This window comes from Triturus cristatus, chromosome 2_2 (genome assembly GCF_964204655.1).
Source record: "Triturus cristatus chromosome 2_2, aTriCri1.1, whole genome shotgun sequence".
NCBI classification, from domain to species: Eukaryota; Metazoa; Chordata; class Amphibia; order Caudata; family Salamandridae; genus Triturus; species Triturus cristatus.
This window is the reverse complement of record NC_140582.1, coordinates 677,429,401-677,441,650: the sequence shown is the minus strand read 5'-3', so window position 1 is coordinate 677,441,650 and position 12,250 is coordinate 677,429,401. Positions and strand designations below refer to the sequence as shown.

General features: G+C 46.2%; 1 protein-coding gene across 3 annotated transcripts in view; it reads right to left on the bottom strand.

Annotated features, from left to right (window-relative positions):
- The window catches only part of NEIL3 (nei like DNA glycosylase 3), a 133,806-nt gene extending 129,203 nt beyond the window's left edge, over nucleotides 1–4,603 (bottom strand). Inside the window, exons 1-2 of one of the 3 annotated variants that reach the window (XM_085641871.1) lie at nucleotides 4,197–4,603; nucleotides 3,956–4,087 (exon numbers count right to left, since the gene is read on the bottom strand). In XM_085641871.1, coding sequence (XP_085497997.1) covers nucleotides 3,956–4,063 — 108 coding nt within the window. In that variant the 5' untranslated portion in view covers nucleotides 4,064–4,087; nucleotides 4,197–4,603. The remainder of the gene's footprint in view (nucleotides 1–3,955; nucleotides 4,088–4,196) is intronic. The other 2 variants (XM_085641873.1, XM_085641872.1) reach the window with 2 other exon arrangements.
- Between the last annotated feature and the right edge of the window lie 7,647 nt (nucleotides 4,604–12,250).

Sequence of the window (12,250 nt, the reverse complement as noted above, 5' to 3'; positions counted from 1 at the left end):
CGTGTGAAACATATAAGTGTTTATCTTATTGCACCAACTGTGACGTTATGGCAATTGCCTAGTTAGAAAAGTGGTTATTGGTTTATGTTGGTTTGGTCTATGTTTAAATTCAATACAGAAACATTTTTATATAACACTGTGCGGAGTATTTATTGTGTCACTGGTATGAGTGTGTTGCGCAAATGCTTTACACATTGCCTCTGATATAAGCCTGACTGCTCATGCCAAGCTACCAAGGTAGAGAGCAGGGGTTAGCTTGGGTGTGTAACTCCCGTACCCTGACTAAAGTGGTGGGTTCTGCCTGGCTTAGGTGCATACCCTAGACAACCAGAAGCCTCATTTCTAACACGGCCTAAAATCTTTTCATGACAGGGCTGATGTGACCATGCTGATGGTCACTGATGAGGATCAGGAAAAAGAGAGCCAATCCCTCCCTGACCTCCTCTCAAACAATCCTTAAGATGGGTATGTTGAGGGAGTTGTCTTTTCAGGCACCGTCACTGTCCAACAGCACACTGACAGCAGGCAAGTCCTGGGGCAGTATGGTGAGCTCTTTTCTTTGACCCCTTGTTAGACTTGGCATCTTTGGCGTGGTTTTCCCTGACTTTTTGCCTCTCTCACCTGTATTTTTGATGCGGTGTTGAATTTCGTTTTTGCTGGCTTAGATACTTTGGGCACTTTGCCACTGCTCGTCAGTTTTAAAGTGCAAGTGCTCCCTGTGTAAATTATTATGATTGGTTCTCCCTGATTGGCATATTTGATTTACTGGTCAGTCCCTAGTAAAGTGCACTGAGTGCCAGGGCTAGTAAATCAAACACTACTAGTGGGCTTGCAGCACTGATTGTGCCACCCACAGGAGTAGTTCTGAAACGGTAACTCAGACCTGCCACTGATATGTCTGTGCGCAGTTGTTAACTAACATGTCGACCTGGAAAGTGCACCCACTTGCCAAGTCCTAACCTTCCCTTTTCTTACATGTTAGTCACCCCTAAGGTAGGCCCACGGTACCCATGTGGGCATGGTGCAGTGTATGTGAAAGGTAGGACACACCCTGATCTGTATGGCATGTCCTTAAAGTGAATTACTGCCAATTTCGTTTTTCACTATTGCAAGGCTACCTGCTCCCATAGGATAAAATGGGGAGTTTGTTTAGAACATCTTCTAAACATAACTGCCCCTCGGAACAAGGTAGGAAAATAAAGTTTAGCATTCCTGAACCCAGAATGTTAAAATGCATCATTTAGTGAGGGTGATTTTTACTGGGGGAGGAGTTGGTTCCTAGTGAGGGGGAGGAGTTGGTTCCTAGTGAGGGTGGGGAGCCAGCTGTGATGACCCTTGTCTCACTAGGAGACAGAGAGATAGCCTAAGAAACCTGCCTGCCAGATAACACTAAAGAGTAACTGCCGTGGGTGACCATCAATGGGAGGAGGGTGGAGACTCGGAGAGACACAGGAGCAAGTGTGACATATGTCAGGTGTAAATGGGTGTCTCAAGAGCAGGTCATCCCCAATGGACTTCACCAGCATTTGCTGCGGACATCTCTGAGCGCCTGTGTAAGGTGGTGCAGGTTCTCTTTGAGTGGAGGGGTGGGGGGGGGGGGGGGGGGGGGGGGGGAGGGGGGAGGGCTCAGGTTCCATAAAGGTCGTTCTAAGTCCGTCCATGCCTGTTGACTGTCCGCTTGGCAATGACCTGGAGAGCTCGCCTTGGAAGGAGGTGGAGCGCCAGGCTCATTTAAAGATGTTGGGACTGCCTGAGTGGGTCTGTGTGACCACTCGGTCAATGGCAGCCGGTAAGGGTGATCAAGAGGACCTGGAGCCTGAAAGAGTGGCCTAGGTGCCTGCCAGAAAGAGGAAAGGCAGGGGGCGTGGGAAACCAGCCCCTGAAGTTCCCACGGTTCAGGAGGAGGCAGAACCTGAGGGGGATGCCCTGGAACCTACAGGGGGACAAGGGGACAAATTGGGAGACCTGCCGGAGCGGACCCACTGGCAGCAGGAAGGAGAGTCCTCCAGGGAGGAGTGCTGCAAGGTGCAGACCGAATGCCCTACTTTTGTTGGTTTGCGGCAGCAGACTGCAAAGCAGGCAGCAGGTGGTCCATCCGGATCACATTTGATTTTTTAGGAGAATGGTCTCCTTTACTGTGAGACTAAGGTCGCTGAGCCCGGGGCAGACCGTATGCTGATGGTACCCGAGCGCTACAGGACCTACTTACTGGGTTTGGCTCATGACGTGCCTTTGGCAGGATATTTGGGATGCGACAAGACCTATCAGAGGCTTGTCACCCACTTTTACTGGCCCCAAATGGAGAGTATCGTTGGCACACATTGTAGGTCTTATCAGACTTGCCAGGCAAGTCAGGAGGGAAGTGTAAGGCTCCCCTACAACCCTTTCCTGTGGTGAGCATACCTTTCGAGCGGGTGGGCATCGACATTGTGGGGCCACTGGAACCTAAGACAGCCGTAGGCAACAAGTTTATCTTGGTCTTGGTGGACCATCATGTATTTCCCCATAGCCCTGCCAAGTACCTCACATCGGGGGTTAGACTAATGCAATTTAGTGCTGATGTCTGCATCACCACACTGAAATGAATTGGTCATGCGTTAAAGCGCCATGAATCCAAAACGTACTCAATACTGCCTGGCTGCATTTCACAATAGTAGCCAGTGTGCTGTTGGCTTGTAGTGCTGACCTGTCGTGGGGCGCTGGGTTACTTCCGAGTCTCTCAAACATATTCTATCACATTTGAGCCATGTCTGGCTAGGAAGACTATGGGTTAATGACTCTCTATTCAGGTTTTGCAACAGTTTCAATATCTTTTTAGAGCTTCTCATTTCTTAAATTGTGTAATTTCTAATAATTATCTGTTTCCATTTGCTTCATTGCTAGGTTTTACTCCCAGAAAGGGTCACACATTTTGTCGTTGAATGTCACTCTTACGTACACAAAAATCATGGTAACGTCACGCTAACAATCTGAAAACTTGGCCGATATATTAAAAATAGTTTTTTGCAGATTTCGTGGCAGTTAACTTTAAATATTACATACACAATGTAGTTAAAATAAGAATAGCTTGTTCTTTTCAGCCGAGCCTTTGACCCCGCCCAACTACATTCAATCAATCAATCAATTAGTCATTTGTAAAGCACACTACTTACCCGTGAGGGTGTCAAGGCGCTGAGGGGAGGGGGTGCTGCTACTGCTCGAAGAGCAAGGTCTTGAGGAGTCTTCTGAAGGTGAGCAGGTCCTGGGTCTGCCGCAGGTGGGCAGGGAGGTTGTTCCAAGTCTTGGCAGCGAGGAAGGAGAAGGACCTGCTGCCAGAGGTTGCTCGTTGGATGCGGGGGACGGCAGCGAGGGCAAGGCTGGCGGAGCTGAGCTGGCGGTGGGGGGGATGTAGAAGCGGAGTCTGCTGTTCAGGTAGGCTGGTCCGGTGTTGTGAAGTGCTTTGTGTGCGTGGGTGAGAAGCTTGAAAGTGATCCTCTTCTTAATGGTGAGCCTTTCATGGATCACTGTTCAGTGTCTAAAAGCCCCGCCCCACCTTTAACTCCATTAGGTCAAGTCCACTCAGCATTGCCTAATTTGCCTAAAGAGGGTTTACTCTGCAGAACGCAGACCCCGTCCCTGACCCCATCACGCAGCAAAACAACCACAACATGTGGAAAACATATACAGTCCGTACCCTCCACTTCAATGCTGCGATTCTGCTAGAGACATTGGAGAGGATGCGGTGTAATGACCAGGGCTGCCGAGTAGAGAACTGGGGAACCAGGTTAGAGTCTCGGGGTTCTCTCAACAACCTGTGATTCTGGACAAATCACTTAATCTCCCCGTGCCTACCAAACACGAATGTGTCCTTATGTAATATAACTGGTGCTCGTGTAAAGCGCTCCAATACCTTCCGGTCGAGTTCGCGCTATATATAACTAAAAAGAAAAAAGTCATGTGCAGGACAACAACTCACCGGTGCTGCAGAGACCGCGCTCCCCCGAACATCTCGCACAGGCTGTCCCTTCCGCACCCTCGCCCGGATCTTCTCCCCGTTAAGCGTACAGCCGGGTCCCTCAACCATTGTTTCCCCCCACGGGCCGGAGAGCTAAAATGAAGCACGGAGAGAGGGAGAACAAATGCTATATAAATGTAGGGAGGGGTTGCGATGGAGGGTTGGGGAAAGGGAGGGGGGTGGGGTAGTATACACACTGTACCTGTTGTGTTGTCTTGTGTGTTGTCTTGTCTTGTCTTGTCCACACCCACAGTCACTGATCAATGTTTGAAATGTGGCGGCCTGGGATAAGCTCCTCCCTATGTGGGAGGAGCAAATGACGAGTGTACACACAGATCCGCTCCGGAGAAGTGAACATGTCCGGGCGAGGTCCCTGGATGAGATCTGTCTCGGAAAGGCAGAAAGAGTCGCTGCTCGTGCACCGATTCGTATTCCTCTTTTCTTCACTTCCTGAATTTAGCTCTTTGCGTGTTAATATTCTGTTTCCTTTGATCACTTAAAATGTATGTTTTTAGGGCTCCGCCATGTTTTGTTTTATCCATTTATGGGTATTTTATGTTGATGCACCGGAATCTTGCGACAGACCGAAGTAGTAGATTTTTACAGATCTGCTTTTCTTGCTGAACGAGTGTTATTGTTATAGCCATATTGCAACCGGGTTACGGACAGGCGCGCAACACCCATTGGACTCACAGGGCTGAGACAGCTTCCGAGGGCACACACAGCCGCACCCGAGCACTTCGCAGGTCTTTAAAAGACCATTTGTATGTTAATGAGGCCTCGCTGTTGTTTCACCCCATCTACAAACCCCTGCAGCTCCACTCTGCCTATTGCTTAAAGTTTCAGCCCCCCCCGAAATATTTTCTTAGGCCCCCCCCCCCCCCCGAAATTTGACTCTCGTTGCGCCTCTGGTTACGGGGGAACCTAATTTCATTTTTCTAACACTGAAAACTTTCTCAGACTTCAAGAGGTACGAACTATAGTTTACCAATGTGGTAAATATAATAGTAATGGCTGTGCATGAAATATATTAGGTGATATGCGATTCTGCTCCGATTTTAGGAAATGACGAGGCAGCCTGGTCCACATCAAAAGTGGCACTAACGAGCAGCCCAGCTGTTTCACATGTTCATACATGACTAGTAGCTCCAGTCCGTTTTTTTTAATTATTTCAATTCTGGGACTTGCAGTTTATTTATTTAATTATAAGACCAAAACTACAAGTTCTAAAATTCTGAGAAATAATCCAGCGCTGGAGCAGCTCATAGCTCATGGACATGGGATACTTGGACGCCATGAATAGTTTGTTTTAAGGTCTGGTTACAGACTGCTATCATTGTTTCTTATATTATCAGTTCTTCAAAAAAAGTTAAATACAAAATAGAGTGAGTGTGGAGTGGACTTTGGGTCAGCCTCTTAATTAATTGTTTTTCATGTATTTCATGGCTTGCCTTTGCTTGAATAGGATGTTTATCAAGATCATGGCATTACCTGGACTGCTACACTGTTCCTTTTGTGTTCCTTTAGTTTTAGGCGATGGGTACTCAAGTGGTCAGTTCAGTTCAGTTCAAAATGCTTTATTCGGCTTGTATATACAGCCATATAGCAACCACAAAAAATAAACGTACAACAATCATACAATAAAACTATAAGAAGGCAGAATGTAGACCGATTGCATGGGTATGTACAGGACAAAATAATTATGATACTATCCCCATAAAAAAACCAGTGCATAATGAGGTAATCAGTATAAAAACAGATTAAGATGATTCTAATAAACTTAATAATTTGTATATCCTAAAGGCTAACGTGCCAGTTAATGTGCAAAATATGCAATGTAAAGTGCAATTCTCATTTCAGGACATATACAGGGCATCGCGGGAAAAACCACTACGATGCTTGACAAAGTGACAGTGCAACTTGCTGAAATTCTAGAAGATTACATAACAATGGATTTTCTGGCGCTCATACATTTTAGGACATAGGTAGCTATATAAAAACATATATCTGCACTTTCCAGATTAAACATTAACTGCATTGCACTCCTGGTAGACCGTACATTGTATTTTAAAAAGATAGGTTTTAAAAAGTATCGTCTTAAAAACGTATAAAATTTACAAACAGCATAAAATGACAGCAACTCTGTTTGGATAAGTCATCACAGGGGCACAAAGTATTACTATACTGCCTAGTGATGGGGAAGGACACAAGGTGGTGTACTATACCAAGCCTTAGGCGAGTAAGAACAAAACGGTGAGATCTTCTTGTAACTTCTGTTAAGTATAGCTGGAAACCTTCACTCAAATTATTTTCGCAATAAAAAACAGAGGTACATTGTTTGGCACAGACAAGATCTCTAGATTGTCTTGAATGACATAAAAAAGACACCTTAAGATCTAATTTAGATATACTGGCAGCTTCCTCCGGTGTTAAGAAAGGATCCAAATTAAAAAGGAGCTTATACCAGTAATAAATATGTCTGAGCCAAGGGATATGCAAACAATGGTCCAGCCTTAGACAGTCTCTAATTACTTTTTGGGTAAATATGGTTTCGGTTTTAGACCAGATGGATCGCCATAAAGCCAATGGACGAACAGCTATGAGATCTTTAATGTAATCTAAGCCCACCTCCCAATGGATTAGCTCTGTGGAGGCTGATGCAGGGGTGCTCAATAGACGCCTCAAAAATGAGTTTTCGTTGAGTTGGATACGGTTACCACAAAGGGAATAGTGCCCCCATATACCAGCCCCATATAAAGTGGATGATAAACATCTGGCTTTGTAAATCGAAATCATATCCTTGATTCTACTATTCCCAAGCTTAGAGGCAAATCTAAATACACCGTTAGTATTTTTTTACCATTTTAAGGCGCACATTTTCACATTCATTGTCCCATCTCCCGTCACCAGAGAATGTGACACCAAGATAACAGAAACTAGTCACGGATTGAATTTTAGTCTCATCCAGGAAGAAAGTCCTTTTAACCCCTTTCTTCTTCCCGCAGGTCATTACATAAGTTTTTTCTTTATTAATTAGCAGTTTCCTACTGTCAATAAACCTACAGAAGCTGCTAATTAGGCGTTGGAGGCCGATTTGGGTACGAGACAGGAGGACGGCGTCATCCGCATATAGCAGTATTGGGATAGAATCGCCATCTACTCGGGGGGCATCAGCAGGAACTTGTCTAAGGGTTGTATCAATTTGATTAACAAATAAAGAAAAAAGCAAAGGGGCTAAAACACAACCCTGCCCGATGCCTCTAGTCACTCTAAAAAAAGGAGTGGATTCCCCATCGGGCCCAAAACGCACTTTACAAGAAAGCCTTTCGTATAGTCTGGCCAAGAAATGTACAATATCTTTTGGTGCACCCATTTCCAAAAGTATGGGCCATAAAATAGAATGTTCGACCAGATCAAAAGCACTGCTGAGATCGGCGAAACATAAAAACAAGTTCCCTTTTTTGACCGTAACGTATTTATTTATGATGAGGTCGAGGTTCAGGCACTGTTCCATCGTACCTATTCCCCTCCTGAACCCATACTGAACTGGTGATAAAATAGTATTTTCTGCTGCCCATATCTCCAGTCTATTAAGGAGTATTCTACTCAGAATTTTAATTGATGAGTCCAGGAGGGAGATAGGGCGGTAGTTCCGTGCCTCGGACCTGGACCCCTTCTTGAATAAGGGGACAATAATAGATTGTCCCCAGGTCAAAGGAAGATTGCCTTCTATGGCAGCGTTAAAAATACGGGTTAAAATTGGTGCCCATAAATTCATCTCCTGCTTGTACAAATCCACAGGAACACCATCTGGGCCCGGAGCTTTACCCCCTTTACTTTTTGACAGCCCCAAATAAACCTCATCCAGGCTAATGGATAAAGGTGACGATAACCATACGGAGTTGTGATTTGCTAAAAAATCTAAAACCAGCCTATCAGGATTAAAAATATTAGAAAAATGATCAATCCAGTCGTTGCAGTTTACATATGACGTTAATTCGGGGATGGTATTGTTGAAAATTGAAATAACGATGTGAGTAAGCATTCACTAAAGACATGAATTCCCCTTTGATGACCGAGTTTTTCCCGTTATGTTGACTAAAGTCTGGACTCCATTTTGTATTGTCATGCCTCCACGTGCGTAGCACGAGAAGAGTCCTATCTTCGTGTTAGTTGCTCTTGTAATCTGCCTAGTAACAGTCTATAAATAGCCCCTTTGTCCGTCTGGCGCATGCCCACACTTGACCACATCTGTTATCAGTTAGTCCTTGCTTGACCATGTTTTCGCGGGCTCAGGAAATTAGTTACTCCGCCCACATATTGATTCTGTATCGAAAATGACCATAAAAGGTAATACTCTTTGCCTCATGTTGTATCCACCCACTTGTGAGCCCCTCTGTTGGGTATAAAAGGGGACCGTGTACGCAAGTTCTTTGTGCTACCCTATGCAATACTGAAGAGTGTTGTATGGGTTGTAGGACCACCCTTAAGGGTTAATAAACATTGTCTTTGTACTTTGCAGTTTCCGTGCCAACTTCCTTGTAGATTCCATTTGCAGGAGAGCGAACCCTTGTGTCCTGCTGGCCTAGCTGGGGCCTATACTCATCAATTGGCGCCCGTCACGTGGGGCTCATCGGCGACTCGGATGCTCGAAGGACTGGTCGTGACGAAGGTGAGGAATTTGGCCGGGGATGTGATCACTGCCAGAGGCACTTTAGTCCTGGCATCCCGAGGTTTTCTTCCTCCCCTTCCGAGCTGACCATCTGGGTGGCGCCGGTCCTCGACTGAGACCTCTTCTGTCGGTCCTGCCGTGACAGCCGTTTGGGCGAATTTTGGAGCTTGGCAGTTGGAATCTGGACACTCTTGATTGGTAAGAACCGCTGTACGGTACTTGCTCCTAGTTTTTGAAGCCGGGTTTGGCTATTTGAGTTTGATTTGTGATGACCGGTCATATCTTGTATTGATCATTGTGAGAATATATGCGTTGCAACACATATAGGCAGGTAATGTGGAGATATTTCTCCGAAGTTGTGTAAATTTGAACGGCACAACGTTTAAGTTCCATTTTTGATAATACTGCATATTTTGCATTATTTTTGAGCATGCCTGCTTTTAGCGCACTCCGTAAGTGGTGCTGCTGCTTTGGAAACTGGTTAAACCTCGAGGAATCTGCTCCAGCTCCCCCAGAGGGGACTCCTAATAGGGATATGTATGTGAAGCATGGTCTTTCTTCCATAATGTACAGCACGGTATGCAGGAAATACACCAAAAAGGATCCTGAGTTACGATGGCCTTTGTATGGATCATTTGATATGCGTAAGATTGAGTATGTGGAACAGTGTATGTGTAAACGGCGTGCTCGGCAAGACATGTTTGAATGTGTGCGATTATGGGTGAAGGAAGTGCGTGAGCGAGAGAAACGTGAGAAAGCTCTGTTTGATAAAGAGCAACGGAAGAATGATCATGTGCGAGCACAGGAAGCGAAGCGTCGGGAGGAAAGAGAACAGACGGAGAGACAAGAGAAAGAGCGTAGGCTGCAAGTCTCGGGTCAATATGCTGTCCGTCAGCCACTTTATCCTGTCCTTACTAATCTTGACGATGATTTTTATTTATTAGATCGCTCTCCGCCCCCTTATGTTGGCGCGTCTGCCCCGAGGTCACAGGATTCTGGATCGACTTCGGGTAAGGTAGACACGCGGTCCATGTTATCGGTTGACCGAATGGGTGAGCTTCGGCAAGTTTCCTTTCGTGCACTTAAGGGCAAGTTATCCCTTGCTGAATTGTTGGACTCTTGGGAAAAGTGGCAGGATAGAGAGAAGTTGTATTTTTTGGGACACTTTTCTGATGAAGTGATTTCTGTCTTTCGGAAATATTCGGAAGTTTTTGAGCCTGATGATGTAGTATTAGATGCTAAAGCATTGCGTAACGGTGTTTTTTCTCCCTCTAAGGCGCCTGATGCGGCTCGACGGCTGTTTGCATTGCGGGACGCGGCGAGTGACCTTAATGAGAGAGCGCGCCTAAAAGCAGAGGAGGAAAAGCAGTCGGATTTACGTGTCGGTGATGACCAATCATCTACCTCCCACTCAGATAAGAGCGAACTAGTGCATGCTAAACCAATGCGAGAGGCGGCACCTTTGTATGTTCCTCCTAAAGGAGCGGGAACTAGTGCGGATGTTACCTCCGCCGATGCTAAGGGATATTTTGTGTACAATTGGATTTATACTCCCTGGCATAGGGCTGATGTTATGGCATTAAAGAATGCATTGCCTGATCCCCGCAAGAATCCAGCGGCCTTTTACGAAGAAGTCGAGGGGGCCTTGAATTCTTGTACTATGACCTTAGCAGATATAGATCTGTTCTTTGGGCTTACTTTACCACCGGATATGTGGCGATCCGTACGGAAGGTGGACGATGTTGCCGCTTTTAAGGCTCGGTGGTCTGAGCTTGAGGATGAGGATAGGGAGAGGAAGCCCACGCAGAAACCACCTCAGATTATCCTAGATCTCCCCGCTGCTATTTTGACCAAGTTAAAAACAATCATTCCCCCTAAAAAGATTGACTGGAATATGTTAGCTTCGTGTAAACAGAAAGTTGATGAATCAGTTGCAGATTTCTTTACGCGCTTTGAGGAGACATTTCATGATTTTAGTGGTCAGTCACTTACGGATGATACGGGTCGACACCTCTTTGCTGATAAATATGTGGCGAATTTATTACCGGCAATAGCAGCCCGCCTAAAAGCGAGTGAAAGTTCTTGGTCCACCGCGTCTCCGACAGCCCTCCTGACTATAGCTCAGTATTATGAGCATCAGGAGCAAGAAGCGAAGGGGCAGGAGGAGAAGAAGTCGAAAGATTTAAAAACGAAGGTGATGTTAGCGCAAGTGTACGGTCCGCCTCGTCGGGGTGTCAATAGAGGTAGGGGAGGATCTTATGGTCCTCCTTTGGGCCGATCTGATTTGAATAGGAATCAATGTGCGTATTGCAAACAATCGGGACACTGGGCCAGAGATTGCCCGGCGTTGTATGCATCGCGTCAGGGGCATAATCAGGGTGGACCGAGAGGTAGAGGGGGTTCTTCAAATTTTAGAGGGAATTCTAATGATCACGCTCGTTTTGAACCTACCGGGCAGCAACGAGATAGACCTAATGTCTTTGATCGACAAAACCAGTACCAAGTGTCAGGGACTGACCGCTCTGGGTACCATGATTCACAGCATGCATAGGAATGCGTTGGATGCGGGTTAGAATCAGTTGAGGTGCCGGTTGATCAGAAGGGTCCTTACGTATCAGCGAAGGTTTTGGGTTCTACTGATCAGTTCCTAGTGGATACAGGAGCGACTCGTAGCGCGCTGTCTAGACAATTGGTTCCGAGGGCTCCCCCATCTGGCTTAATGGTTACATCGGTAGGGTTTGACGGTACGCTCTCCCGAAGCCCTCTTTCTCGACCCCTCACATTCCAGGTTGATTCCTTTTCTGCACCCTGTCCGTTTTTGCTTGCCCCGAACACGCCGGACAACATTATGGGTCTTGATATGCTCAAGCACTTCAGAGCTACGATCCGCTGCTCCCCCGCTGGAGTGCGTGTGATATTAAATGATAATCACCCTCTGTCTGAACGGATGTGTGTGGTTGCAGAGGATACTGTGTTAGCAACTCTCCCTCGTACTTTGTGGGCCATTTCGGATACCGATGTGGGACAGATGGTGATTCCGCCTGTCCATATTAGTGTCCAGGAGGGGGCGGTGTTACCACGCCTCCCGCAGTATCGTATTTCCCAGGAGGGGGAGGAGGCCCTTATACAGATTGTGCAGGATTTGATTAAGGTGGGAGTAGTGGAGGAAGTTCCCTACAACGTCTGTAACAGCCCAATTTTACCCATCTTGAAGAAGGATACGGATGCCAAAGTTTATCGGTTTATAATTGATTTGAGGGAGGTGAACAAGATCGTGATACCTCAGTATCCAGTGGTTTCTGATATCACGACGTTGCTCACTTTGGTCTCGCCAACGGCGACCACGTTTTCGGTTATTGATTTGAAAAATGCTTTCTTTTCGATTCCTATTCATCCCGATAGCCGATACCTTTTTGGTTTCACTCTGAATAACAGGTCTTATCGATTTTGTAGAGTTCCTCAGGGCTACACAGAAAGCCCTAGCATTTACAGTCAAGCCTTGAAAAGACAATTGGACTCCTTTGTTTTGCCCGAGGGAGTCGCCCTCATACAATATGTCGATGACATCTTGTTGGCGGCTGACA